Below are 14,454 nucleotides of genomic sequence, written 5' to 3' on the forward strand. Positions count from 1 at the left end.
TGCACATTTCTTTCTCATTCAACTTGTGCCACATAACTTTCTGTACCTTGATTTTAACCAGATTCTAACCAGGGCCCAAATGAATATGATCATCTACCAAATGTCAACAATTCTACCATAATTAGATTGGAGTTGTATTTTTAAATAAGTAATGGCACGCATGTGTCCTAATATGAAACTAGTGGGTGATAACATATAGGGTAAAGATGTTTGTGAATATGACTTTTAAGACATTTTTATCTCAATCTAAAAGTCAAGTCTGACTCCAAACTAACAAAGTAATAAATCTGTCTCTTAATACCTTACGATGACCATACCCGGTCTGCGGCCTTCAACCCTACTTCCCAATCTTTATAATCAGCACACGGGCAAGATATAAATGATTTATTTCCTTAAACAGTAGAGAACTGTTATTTTGTATAATACATTACTCATACAGGAGAAAGAATATATATATATTGTGTATTTTTGGGGGGCGGGGGTATTTTTGTGTAACGTGTGACTGTTTATAATAATAAACGTTGTATAATAAATCTTTCTAAAAACAGTAACAAGGTGCTTTACAGATTGAAAATGAAGAGTTGAAGGAAAACAATCGAAAACACTGACAAGCAATGTGAAGATCACACAGCAACAGAGAACAAATACATGATTACAAATGGTACAGATGAGAAAAGAGTAAAAACAACAAGACATGAACTATATAAAAAATATTTTTGAGTTGTGTGGTGCAGATGAATAAGGTACATTAGAGAATAAGATCTGTTCAGTGTTGCTCTTTGTCTTTTCATTGGATTTGTTAACGATAAACATGGAGCTAGTTCTCTTCTTAGATCAACCATGTGGTCACGTGACTCGTGTTCTCACCTGTGCTCTCACTTCCTCGTGAACATAAACACTGCGGAGTGATGCATCCTCCCAGAACACGATCTGTGCTCTCTGTATGTTATCAGTGAGGAAGTTTTAAAGTGTGTCGGACTCGAACCTGTGGGTCCTCCCTCCTCACACACCGATGCACATGTCGTTCACAGCTCGGAAAGGACCACTGGAGTCAGACAGCACTTAGAAGCCCCGGCTAACCGCAGTCAGCACCGCTTTAACTACAGATACAAGCCAGAGGGAGAGTGATGCCTGTCCGGGTGGTGATGCAGGGTCCCGGGCCCTGGGGGTTCAGGCTGGTCGGGGGAAAGGACTTCGAGCAGCCGCTGGCTATTTCCCGGGTAAGTTGGTGCCGCAGCTCGTTAGCTGCTGCCGCTGCTTTGTTGAAGTGTGGCCACACCTGAGGCTCCTTGTCCCGGGCAAACTTTCTCCTCTGCCGGTTTCACTGAGAACAGCAGCTAGCCTGGTTAACGTTAGCTCAAGTTAAAAGAGCTACCGTTACTCCACAGTGAAGCTAACCTGGTGCCATTCTAATGGAGCTAACGTTAGCTGCTATACCGTCGGCATCTAATTACTGGTGTTAATGACCTGCCCAGTGTAACGTGCCGTGTGGACCTCCTTTACATTACATCACACGAGACAAGGTAATGAAGAACGTAAGTTTTAGTTGGAGAATTGTGTTTTATCAGCTTTTAGCGTAACATTACAGGTTAAACAATAGTCTACATATATCAGGGCTGCACTTTAATGTACACTCTGAGTCATAACTTCAAATTAAAAGCACGTCCTTTATTTTGACACCCCTCAGTGCTCGTGAACTCGTCCGTCTCCCGTGTTCTGTCACTTTACAGCTGCATCACCTCAAGTCTTATTCACAGGTTTCACACAGTGACACTCCTGTGTTGAGCCACTTCACACCGAAGTGGAGGCTGCTGTGTTTACAGTGGCTGGTCCACTCCACCCAAAGCCATGAGGAATTCCTGGACTTTTCCAGGGTCTTATCTCTGCTTGTCTCGGACAGAGAGGCCGCTCTTTGAGACACTGACTGAACACACCTCTCGGCCACTGTGTTGACTGTAAACGAAGTGGAGTCAGGTTGTAGTAGCACTGGGTTCTGGTTGGGTGAGGAGCTTCGAGAAGGAATGTGTGGAAAGGGGCGGAATATGACTTAAAATCTAAATTGTGTCTCTTGTCTTTAAAAAGTTAACTTTGTGAGTTATTTAATGCTCACATGTTGTTTATTTGTCAGAACTAAATGGTAAGCATACCCTAAAAGCCTTTGCGCCAACTATTTGCTGTAAGGACAAGGAAGAAAGTTTATTATTTGCCCTGTTAATAAATGGCTTGTGAAAGAGGGGCAGATTATATAAGGTTATTCTTCTTTCTGCTCCTTTTCATTCAAGATTTGAGATTTTGTGTTTGCATTTAAATAGTTTTGTTTGGTCGATGAATGAAATAAAGTTATATATAAGAAAGCCATGTGTATCCTGGCAGATAGCTCCCATCCTCTCTTCAGTCAGTTTCAGCTTCCAGTCCCTCTGGCAACTAAGAGTGTGTTCAAAACGTCCTTTATTCCAAGTGCCATAAGTATTCCTAACTCCACCAAGTGACACCCAGTCCACAGAAAGGCTATGAAAAAAACTCTGTATGTGCAATACAACCGTGTGTATACATGTCTGTTTTACTAATTGCCTGTCATTGATTTTCTGTTGTTTTATGCGATCACTTGTTTTTATGACTGTTTGTCATTGTTTCTTGTTTGTTTGTTTGTTTTTCTGTTCTCATGTAGTTGCTTGTTTATTGGTGACCCGAAAACAAGTTTCCACTTAAGGGGACAATAACGTTCTATTGTATTGTATTCTATTTCAAAAGAGCATGAAAACACATATAACTAGAATGGCACTCAGTGGAGTGCATTCTTCTGCTAAGGACAAATAGCCTAAAATTCAGTCAAGCTGCACCAAATTCAAATACACTCATAGATATCCGTTCCCTGAATATGCCTGATCTTCAAGATCCATGAATTATTCTATGGGAAATGTGTGAAAAATATAGCTCCATCTTGCAATGTTAAAGAAAGTGGGAAAGAAAATTCCTGGATCTGCTAATTTATCCGGATCTGCTCTAAAAATTGAATGGGTCAGTTGAATGGGCTTCCTCGGTTCATGCTCCACCCCCAACAAAATGTAATGGAAATTACTTTGGTCATTTTTGCTTAACCCTGCTAGCATAGAAATGCTGATGAAAACATAATGTGTCTCAGAAGTTTAATCTAAGAAGACAAAGGTACACCTAAATTTGTTGATTTAGTATTGACTCCTGTGTTGTAGGTCACCCCAGGGAGTAAAGCAGCGCAAGCCAACCTGTCTATCGGAGACATCATCTTGGCTATCGCTGGCGAGCACACGGAGAACATGACTCACTTGGAGGCTCAGAACAAGATCAAGGGGTGCATAGAGGAAATGGTGCTCTCCGTAGACAGGTAAGATGTAGTAACATGCACCAGTCTGATGAGCATAGCCGCGGGCCTGAAAAACCTGAGTAATACGAGACAACTCAGCCACAACCGTGGTGTTCAGAGAGAGTGACGTGATGTTTATTCACGCTCTTGAAAGGGCGAGTCGGTCTTTTGTTTAACTTAAATGGTTAGTTTGAGAAGCCTGTGTGCGGTAAGCTCTGCTGAAATGCTGTGTCAGGTCAGCACATTACATCATATCTTTGTGATGGCAGATCAAGCAACAGAGAAGTTAAAAGCGGATTTGACCGGCAGGTAGATGTTGAAATTAAGAAGGAGTCTTTTGGGTGTAAGGTGGTGTTACCTGCTTAGCAAAAGTACAAGAGGTGTTGCATTCAAAGACACAAATGCACCATGTTCATGTACACAGGAAATCACAGTGAAATCAAAAATAATTCAGGCAAGTTACATTCAAACCCTGTAATTTAGAATTATGATGTGATTGTAGGATCTTTCAAGTCTTGTTCTTCTTCCTGTGTTCCTCAGGTCAGAAACTAAACTGTGGTCGCCACTTTCATCGGAGGAGGGGAAGGCACATCCATACAAGATGAATCTTGCATCAGAGCCGCGGGTGTGTGTCAACATTAAACCTGGATGTAGAGCTTTTAAAATGACTCCCCCAACTCTGTCATTTAGATTAAAACTGGGATCCTTCCCAGTTACAGGTAGTCATATAGTTTCTGGAAGCCTGCACATTCCTTTCCCACCACGCCCACAATGCCTTGTGGGGCTTCTTTTTTTTTTTTTTTACAATGCCAATGATGAAGTCATTGTTTACTTCCCAACAGGAGGTTTCCTAGGAGATGGTAGTTTATCAGCCAAGGTCTGACGCAAGCCTCAGTTCCTGCCCGCTGAGTGGAAAGTTGAGGTCAAAGCATGAATTCATGTAGGAAAGTGTGTGTGTGTGTGTGTGTGTGTGTGTGTGTGTGTGTGTGTGTGTGTGTGTGTGTGTGTGTGTGTGTGTGTGTGTGTGTGTGTGTGTGTGTGTGTGTGTGTGTGTGTGTGTGTGTGTGTGTGTGTGTGTGTGTGTGTGTGTGTGTGTGTGTTTCTCACAAGTCACAGATGTTGCATATTTTCTCGCACTCACGCAATAACACATGTTTCAAGTGCTTGTATGGAGTCTGTCACTTTGATGCCACCTTTTTTTTTTACATTTTTAAACCACTATTGTTTCTTCGTCTGCGTTCACTTGCTTGAAGAGACTCTGGGGCATTCTGTAATTTAGATGTCAGACACTTGAAGCATGAGCTATATTTGGAGGTTTTCCGTGTTTCCACTGTGAAGCATGAGCTAGATTTGTTGGTATTTATGTGCCCACTTTGGTGGCATACCAGTGTCATGACGTGTTTGTCTTTAAAATACCATTAACTGGTTAGCTACAATTAAAGCCTGTCGTCGTATATTATCCAGATTAATGATGCAGGACTTTGTGTTAAGTTAGAAGCAGCAGTTTGAGAAGAAAATAAAACCGGTTTGACATCTTCAGTTGACTATTTCCAAAGTTTAAACATTGTTGAGTGTTTTGCTGAAAGAACTGATGGTTGTGTGTTCACAAATGTTAAGCAATATTCATAGGCTGCACGTTGGTACATGTGTAAGATCCCGAGTTCACCTGAAGGGGTTAAAACAACCCTCACTTCAAGTTTGCACCCAGTGTGTGTTGCATGTTTCAGATATTTGAATGAATATCAAATACCACACTGATACTCAACACTTGTTTACTTTGCTACTCACAAAAATGATCAACAGAACATTTTTTATTTTCATTTTGACAGGAGATGAAGCACATAGGCTCCACCCACAACAGGAGTGCGCTGCCGTTCGCTGGTTTTGGCCCAAAAGTTGTGACCAACCAGTACAACAGCCCCTCTGGTCTTTACTCTTCAGAGAACATCGAGCACTTCAACTCTGCAGTGGATGAAGTGAAGAACATGGCTACAGCCACTGAGCCCAACGAGCCCGACGACAAGTAAGAAAAACCTGAAATGACGTCACACAAGTCCAGTCCAAGTGAAGACATGGTGGAGATTAAGACCCCAAAGCAAATATTTGTTGTAAAGGTCTTTGATTGGGTCGAGGGTCATCTTGACTAAGTCTAGACTGTATGTCTTTGCATTGTCTCAGGGAATCTCCTGGTATGTTTCAATTCACAGTCGTACAACTTAATGTCCGAATTATTCCTGATACATCTCCAGTTTGTATTTCCATGATTTATATTTTTATACTGTATATAGATATGCAATTTTTGAATCAAATGTATTGGTGCCTAGTTATTTATCTCAGTTTACTACTTTATTGTTCCAGTAGGGGGACATTCTTCCCTGACTCATATCCAGTATTTTTTGCGTATACCTGCTAACTTTCAGACAGACAGACAAACTAAACGAAACATAACCTTATTGGCCAAGATATTAAGAGTGGGGTTTCCTGTGAAGGCACATCAACAAACTTCATTTTTTTGAAAAAGGTTGGCTCCTAACTGCTGGAATAAGTTCATTTTAGTGGATTTATCTTTTTAGATTACTCAGCAAAAATTTAGTTTATAAGATTTTAGCTAGCTTTCAAAAGGCTAGGTGATTTATAACATGGCTTTACAAATCATCAGTAAAGTGGATATGATGGCCGAGGATGAAGAGGTCACTCAACTGTAGTCAAATTAAATGAATGCAGCCTGTAAGACGATGTTCTAAACAGTATTTTGTCACAGCTTTGCTCAGATGTTTTCATCATCATGGCAAGAGGAGGTGTTAAGTCTTTGCCTCTTCAGAATGTTTTGACATGTGCGTCCTGGGACATACTGATATGAGCACACTTGTTTTGCAGAGCTCCTTCAGAACCGTCAAAGACCAGCATTAGGCCGCCTGTGGCAGCCGATTCAGAGGTCTACAAGATGCTGCAGGAGAACCAAGAGTCTGATGAACCTCCTCGGCAGTCAGCTTCGTTCATGGTGCTTCAGGAGATTCTCGAGACAGGTAGCGATCCTGCTTAATATTCACAGCTTCCATAAACTGTCACTTTAAATCAGATAATAGATTTCTTGCTTAAAATGACAAAGTACGAGTGAAAAGGAAAACATTATCGTAAACACAGAACCAATTTTCAACCTCTGTGATGTTTGTAGGTGACCCTGATAAACCATCCGGGTTCAGGAGTGTGAAAGCACCGAGGACGAAGATCGGCTCGTCCTTTGGGAATACAGAGAAGTTGCCAACCTGTGACAAATGTGGATCCGGGATTGTGTAAGTATTTTATGATTCCTCAGTACTGTTTTACTGGTGGTGTGTTTTATTTGCAGTACACGAAGGAACAAGATGAGTCATTTATGGCTCCATCAGGATCCAGATCTTCCATTTCATTGGCTCAGATCTGTGTTCACCTCCTCCTTCATGAGATTGAGTTATTTTTGATTATGTTGTTTATCTTGCTTTGTGTTTTTGACATTTGGATAACATTGTCACTAAAAGTGTGTGATGCAACACAAAGGGCCCTAGAGTGGTGTTGTTTGTGGAGTTTGTCTCCTCCCTGTGGCTGAATATTGTAACAACCACTAGATGAACCTCAATCCACAGCTGTTTTTCTGGAGTTTTATTTTTTTATTTGTCTGGACATGAACTTGAATTAGTTCATTTTCACCAGAAATATTTTCAACAACTCCATTTTTTTATTTGAGTGGACTCTTGCTCGTTAGATTCAATACACTTTTATTTGACATAGATGTTTTTTACAACAGACTTTTGTGGTATTTTATGTCCACTGCTGACACTACAAAATATAACACGTTTTTTAACGGGTTGAGTCCAGTGTGGCACTGTCTTTAGATTTTCTTTTAATCATTCCTGACTACTTAAATGTTCTTTTTAAGTTTCTGTGATTTCTGTGTGTGCACCATAGACTTTATGGTGTGCACACAGCCCTGGGCATTGGCGGGGTGATTACCTATGCTAATTGGGAAAAACTGGCATGTGCTTTCAACTTACCAAGACAAGCTATTCATCAGTATAAGAACACAGATGCGACCAATTCTGCAGTCTAAGAACGCGTCATGAATCTGATGTAGAGTTTTATTAGAAAACTTCTTTAGAACATTTTTAAGAAGCTTAGAGGAGATAAGAAGATATTGAGCTGACACATCTTTTCTTGTAAAGAAGTTGGGGTTGAACAAGAACAAATCTCTGCAGTCAGGTACAGAAATCTTTTCAGAGGAGTGGACACTGTTGTTGCAACAGGTTTATGTCCAAGCTTTTAGAACGACATGTTCAACAATCCCTCACCGGTGTAATGCTGAGGTGTCAAGTAGATTTAGCCATGGAGTATAGCTCCTAACCTTTTAACAGTGCTCCTATGAGGAACATAGGTTTACGAAGCTTAACATGATGTTTATATCTACGTTTCAGGGGGTTGGTGGTGAAGCTGAGGGACAAGTTCCGTCACCCCGAGTGCTACACCTGCACAGACTGCAACATCAACCTAAAACAGAAGGGACATTTCTTTGTGGAGGAGCAGATTTATTGTGAGACGCACGCACGGGAGCGGGTGACTCCACCCGAGGGCTACGACGTGGTCACAGTCTTCCCCAAGTAGAGCGCTCGCTGAGCTCGGCCTCAGACTGTACACCACTGTACGACACACAAAATAATCCAAGACATTCCAGTATTTAGCTCATGCTACTCCTCTGAGATGTAAAAGTGTCTTCTCTCACATTCTGCTTCAGAACAGTCACTGGTGGGCAGGACAGTCAGAAAGTACATGTTTGAAAATGTTGATTTGCACATTAACTTTGGCTTCTACAAAAGAAACATTAATGAATACTATGAAATTATCTCTTTTTTTTTTTTTTTTCCTCCCTGAAAAAATTCCATTTGTAATGACAGTCACTGTCTTGTGGACATGTTTGTCTTTGTACACGTTCTTCGTGTTCTTTTAAACCATACAAACAATGAAAAATCAAATTATTTTTCACCCAGAGACTTTTTCTACACTTTTATTAAATAAATAAACCCATTTTTATGCAGAAAAATATCTCAAACATACATTAAGATTATCATTGCCAAATAAATATTTTTAGCTTAAACCACTTCTCTTGTCTTCCTCCATCACTGATTGTGCTTCATGGTCGTTTGGTGATAATAAGTTTAAGAATAAAGAGAGCAACACGGTCATTAAAACACTTTCCAACACAGGAGCTGGCTCAGGGGACAGTTAGAGCTCAGTGTGGAAAATACATTTTAACAATAACTGAACAGACTTTGTTTAGTAACTGATTGTGAAGTTGATTTAAACTGCCTTCAAAGAATAGCCTACACCTGTAGATGGGGATGTATGTCACTCGTGTGTTTTATCCAGTTACTGTTCCCTACAGGAAAATGGACATTATAAAGTATCAATGCAAGTGCAAAGTGTTTCTCAGATAACTTTCACCACATACAGAAGTGAAATAAAAGTTTTCTCCTCTTGCAAAGATTCTACAGTTCCTCTCATTGACTGATGTGTAAGAGCCTCTTGTGTCAAACTCATCCAAGCCCGTGTAGCCGGAGTCTGCGGACAGGACGCTGGACGGGCTCCGGAGCTCCGACACCACCGGCAGGTAGCCCGCCGTGTGCCCGTGCTGGTCCGCCATGCGCAGGGTCTCGGTCAGGGCCCAGATGTAGTTGTGCGCAAACCGCAGAGTCTCGATCTTGGTCAGCTTGGCGTCTTCGGGCAGCGCCGGTAAGATGCTCCTCAGCGCGTCCAGGGCCGAGTTCAGGTTGTGCATGCGGCTACGCTCCCTGTCGTTGGCCTTCACCCTGCGCCTGCCCCGCTGTCTGGTTCTGTGCTGCGGGGGTTTGGAGGTCGCTGCTCCTCCGAAGACTGACGGTAGTTTGTGGAGAAAAGAGGTTTCTGCAGCGTCACCAGCTTCATCTGCGGGGCTGCGGAGCGTCGGAGAAAACCTGCTGCGCGCGGCCGAGTCTCTGGATGTGCGTAAATCACCGGGGGCACAGCGGACTGTAGGAGACATCCTGCACAATAAAAATAAAGATTATTCATGTTATTTTTATTTGAAGGTCCCAGTGAGAGAATATCTGCCTTGGTCACGATGAGCAGCATTATTATTCAATTTAATATCAAATCAGGCTACAATCAAACTGCAGTGCACAAATAGAAAAGCTCGAACTATTATTTTGACAAAATTCTCCAAAAAAAAACAAAACAACAAAAATGTTAATGTTAAAGGTCTGTGTCTTTTTCAATTTTAAGCTTCACACTATGGAAAACAACATTGCCACATTTTCCCCTCAAGCTTCTAACGTATTAACAAATCAGCCACGTGTGCTGAGATGATTTCACTTGTTTCCAGGGCAAGTTTTCATCTCTGTAAGTGATGAAAGACGGAGGGAGGGCAGATTAAACCTGTAACTTCACTTGTATCTAGAAAATCCAACTGGAAAAGTTCAAATAGACTACAAACATCCAACTTGAGCTGGATCTACAGTGTTTGCACTTACTTGTGTGCTCAGACAGGTGAAGCCTGGATACAGGGGCAGCCAGTCGTCCTTGTTAATCCTCTCCTGTCGCTGGAGGCAGCTGACGGTGAGGGATGGATGCGCATCCCTGTCACTTTATATGGCCTTTATCTTATCTCTCTGCCGGCGGAGTCCTGAATCAACAGCGCCTGTCAAGTGGCCAATCAGCTTCCAGGGTGCGCGTCCTGCACCCTCTCCTCCTCCTCTGCTCCTCCTCTCCTCCTCTCTCTCCCTCTCTCCTCACACTACTGTATGTCTTTGTGTGTTCCTTCATTTTCATTTAAATGCATTTAGCTCCAAAGATGATTAATATGATTATATCTTATATTTATATTTTTTATTTATTTTTCCTGTAGGAATTTAATATCAAACACAAATCTGGAGAAATCTTACTGTGTTGTAAGATACTGGAACCAATATTTTAAAACCAGGCAGGATGAGGATATTATTCAGTTATTATCATGACTAATCCCACTTACCTTGTGAAAAGTTCACGAGCCAATACTAAAAACACGTCAATCCTGTAGAGAAACAAATAAAGTTATTTTTACATATAGAAATGATCCATCCAAACCAGACAGATTGTAGATGATGCTGCTCCAGCTCTACTGGAAGCTGAATAGTCTGAGTCTCTATGTTATTGATTGTATCATTTAATGCAAAATATAAATTTTTGATAATATACAAATATTTGTAAGTGAAAGGTGCTAGTTTGCATTCGCAGATGTTATCAAATCTCTATCCCTGATGGGTAATTGGCACATTTTACGCACTCAGAATATTGGCACATGTCCTGCATGGCACACAGGGATTATGACAATTTGGAGGACTGAGTCCTTAAATCACGTTCAAGTGCAAAACAATCTCCGAGAAAATGCGTAAAAAACTGTATTTCTACGATTATAATCAAATATTTTTATATTTAAATTTGCTGTGGCGGATTTTTATTGTGCGTATATTGCGTGCTGGAGAGTTTGGCATTAAATATATTTCCACTTTTGTAAAAGTTTCATATTTGAGGGTAGAAAGAGCGTCTCGTCTCTGTTTTAGGGAATAAAATCCAATTTATATCAAAGAAAAAGTTCGTTTTTAATGCTACGTGTGTTTGGACAAACGTTTGCTCACTGCGTTAGGGCGCAAAGCTGCGCTATTTGGACCAAGACTATTACGCATGGGGCCACACAACAAAGGAGACTTGACAGCGTGAAACAGGTTGTGTGGACTGATAGTACAAAGGGTCTCGTTGTCTGTGACAATAATTAAAGCTCGATTGCTCCCGAAATGTGAGCCTACATCTGTGCGTCACGACATGTCCAAAAATATGTCCATTATTGGCACAACTGAGTTGCGCACAACAATTTAATCATATAACTTTAGTTAGGAGGTTAAAGAAGAATAAAATGTTTCCGCAACATGGAGACACGTGTGAGCTGTGGTGAGGGGAAGGGGGGGGAGTGACACAGAGCTCGAACATGGTTTACATTTGCCAACAAAGGATCACAAAAAGCTCTCCTTAACTTTCTGTCTAAATATGTGTTTTGGGAACAATCTGATAACCATATGCTTTCAATAAACTGGACAAATACACCCGTGAGATAGGAGACGGTGCCTCGCTGTTATAAAAGGCAGGAAAATTCTAAAGTAAACTAAATATGACCACTTCACAAATAACCATTGATGCCAAATCCATACTGGGATATCGTGGACAGGTGTGGGTTTGAAGTTGCCAGTGTCTCTCCTTGATTTTTTATCAGTGGGCTGTAGTGTCCTGCTTGTTATGCAAAGTGTAGGCAAACACTAGCGGCCCAGTTGCTGTGGAAATCGCAGATATCGGAGCAGACTTGCTACGAAAAGTGATTTAACAATATTTAACAATAAACTGAGTAAGCTCCAGAGAGCAGGTGATACCTGCCCGCCTCTCCTGATTAATACTTCCTCTACTACTTCACTTTACAGTCCCCTTTGCTTATTTATTAAACGAAATCTATTTATTATTATTTTAGCAAACACAAGTACCAGGTGGGGCTTTATTTTCGCCTTCAGCTTTTTGTTTGAAGGACGTTTTGAGGGGGCAATCAAAGTCCAACAACTCGCTGACCAGATTGTTGTCATCCCAAATTCGCAGCGCAGCCTTTCAATGCGCCCCCCTCCTCTTGTTCCTTCTGGCAAAGAGCTGGCGGGGGAGGAGAGAAAAAAGAAAAAGGAAACTTCTTCAAGAAAGGAAAAACATCTTAAAACATTTAATTGCAACCCGGATGCCATATGTACACCTCTTGTGAAACCCCTCAACAATGTGACTGGCTTTTAGAAAGTATGGAGTGCGCCTTTGGAGACGTGTGCGCTTTTGGAGAGGTGCGCGCGTCGTGACCAGAATGACCCCGAGCACACTTATAACAAGAAGTAATTCACTTTTAATGTGCTTTGGAGTTTCCTTTCACGGGCATCGCATTGTAGCTCTCACCTCAGCTTTTGAACACAGTGTACACCAATTACAGTGGAATAGCTGTCCTCTGGAGACAGTTTGTCTTTTTGTAAAGATTGAAGATTTAAAGCACGAATGGGGATGTGGCTGCATGTCGCCCCCTTTCACCCCCCTCAACTAAGACACAATGTTTTTCTTTCTTCTGATCGCTTGTTTACAATGATGAACTTTGCTTTCATTAGTAGCTTTTAGTGGGTAAAAAAGAACACACGTACCTTTTCTATGAATGGATGACGATCTCCAATGAAATCTAACATTAGGCTCATGTTCAGCTATAAAATTATATGTTTTATAAAAAACATATTTGTGAGGAGACTTTTCATTTGAGAGGTTGACATCCAGCAGATCTGGACACAACTGTTGTCAAATCTGGAGAAAAACAGTTCCCGTTAAGCATTATCTTATTTCATTTTTAATGTGGTGACATGAAGTCCACATAAACAACCCACAACAGCTTAGAATAAATTGATGGGTCTTTTTAATTTTTTTAATTTCTTTATTAATTTAGAACTTTCCTTAACACAGAGATAATCACCAGACACAATAAAGGAAAAGGAGAGGAGAGAAACCCAGAAGACAAATATGATAATTATACATATGTTTTCTGCCTGGTTCAGTGACCTGAGCAGTCAGAGGTTAATGAGTTCATGAAGGGTTCATGTTCTCAGGAAGACACCAGCCTTGGTTTTCAGGCTGCAGGAGATTAGGACACGAGACGTAACTGTGTGACAGGTTTATCACACAGTGGTGAAACTTCTGGAATTATTTTGCGTAACTTTGTCTTTGAATAGTGGAGTCTATCAAATAGCGTCATGGTGTTTTGTCAGATAGAACGATTTCTGCCTTTTATGGTTAAACTGCTGCAATAACTTAAAGAATAAAAACACATTTTCCTGAATAAAAGGGAATTTTTCTCAGGTAGAAATAATAAGTGTCATATTTGTTATTGTAGTCACACTTGCAGTGCCGCCGCTCAGCCGCTCTGAGGCGCTGTTTTCATTTCTAAAAGGAAAACAACATTTCACAACATTAAACAAAGGTGGGAGCTGCCGCGGCAGGTGCCATAATGCAGCCTGGCAGCAGTGTGATTTCAAGTTTCAGTTCAACGACACAAAACATAGACAAAGCATTAACAACATTTAAGCAAAATCGGTACAAATAAGACAAAGGAATCAGCCACATACACGAACATGTTTCACAATACAAGTGGAGAAATACAGATCAATTATTCTTGGTTCTCAGAACAGTAACACGCTGATAAACATTCATAAACTACGTATAAATCTCAGGGAATAAGTCACAAACAGTGGCAGCTGCCTTCACAAGTCAGTGGCAGTATCTGTTCCGACCGGAAGTGCCTCTACGAGCTGCCGCTGCCACGATTTGCGCTGGCTGTCTCTCACAAAAGCAACACCGAGTGATGCCTTCGTGTGCAGCCGGAAATAAGGGAACCATAAGTAGACTAAAGGTGAACAATCGAATTCAGTGGTTGAGTCAAAGAATCATCAACATATTCAGTACTCAGAACATCAAAGATACACGAATGTCTCTTATGTTTTTTTACACAGTAGTAATTAGTAATACCTAACTATTTAATACACAGTCAAGAGTATTTTCTGGTCAGATTGTTCCTGGAGTTTCAATTTAACAATTTCAATAAGATGGAAATATGTCTGTTTTTCTTATCTAATGAAACTTTGAGACCTTAAACATAACGTTGGAACCAAGTGCTGAAAAAGCAATTTTTGGAGTGGTGCCATGTCATCACAAAATCAGGAGAAAAACAAAGGACAGTATTGCCTTCACATTTAAACCGGCACGTAGAAGAACAGAGTGGAAGTTGCCTTTCAGCCCCAAAACATCTATATGGCTCATGATGTTTTGGAAGAACAACACAAGAGGGTCATCTGGGGAATTTCAGTCTGTTTGGGCCAAATAATTAATTATCTAGTTAAATTAAAGACTCGGCAGGAGAAATTAAACACTCACCAATTATGTACACTCCACCAATACATTATATATGCTCTTATGTTTCATTAATCAATATGTAAGGAGGGAAGGGCTGCTTGCTTCTTTTA

General features: G+C 40.9%; 2 protein-coding genes across 2 annotated transcripts; one reads left to right on the forward strand and one right to left on the reverse strand.

Moving 5' to 3' along the window:
* The first annotated feature begins 922 nt into the window (after positions 1-922).
* On the forward strand, positions 923-8,852 carry pdlim1 (PDZ and LIM domain 1 (elfin)). The gene is made up of 7 exons (XM_035173146.2): positions 923-1,220; positions 3,210-3,361; positions 3,881-3,965; positions 5,170-5,363; positions 6,218-6,366; positions 6,516-6,633; positions 7,789-8,852. The coding sequence occupies exons 1-7, from the start codon at positions 1,128-1,130 to the stop codon at positions 7,973-7,975; spliced, it is 978 nt and encodes a 325-aa protein (XP_035029037.1). The 5' UTR covers positions 923-1,127; the 3' UTR covers positions 7,976-8,852.
* On the reverse strand, positions 8,730-9,389 carry neurog3 (neurogenin 3). Its single transcript, XM_035172855.1, has 2 exons — positions 8,850-9,389; positions 8,730-8,747 (listed from the first exon to the last, which is right to left on the reverse strand). The coding sequence occupies exons 1-2, from the start codon at positions 9,387-9,389 to the stop codon at positions 8,730-8,732; spliced, it is 558 nt and encodes a 185-aa protein (XP_035028746.1).
* Between the last annotated feature and the right edge of the window lie 5,065 nt (positions 9,390-14,454).

Source organism: Hippoglossus stenolepis, chromosome 12 (assembly GCF_022539355.2).
Source record: "Hippoglossus stenolepis isolate QCI-W04-F060 chromosome 12, HSTE1.2, whole genome shotgun sequence".
Lineage (NCBI taxonomy): Eukaryota > Metazoa > Chordata > Actinopteri > Pleuronectiformes > Pleuronectidae > Hippoglossus > Hippoglossus stenolepis.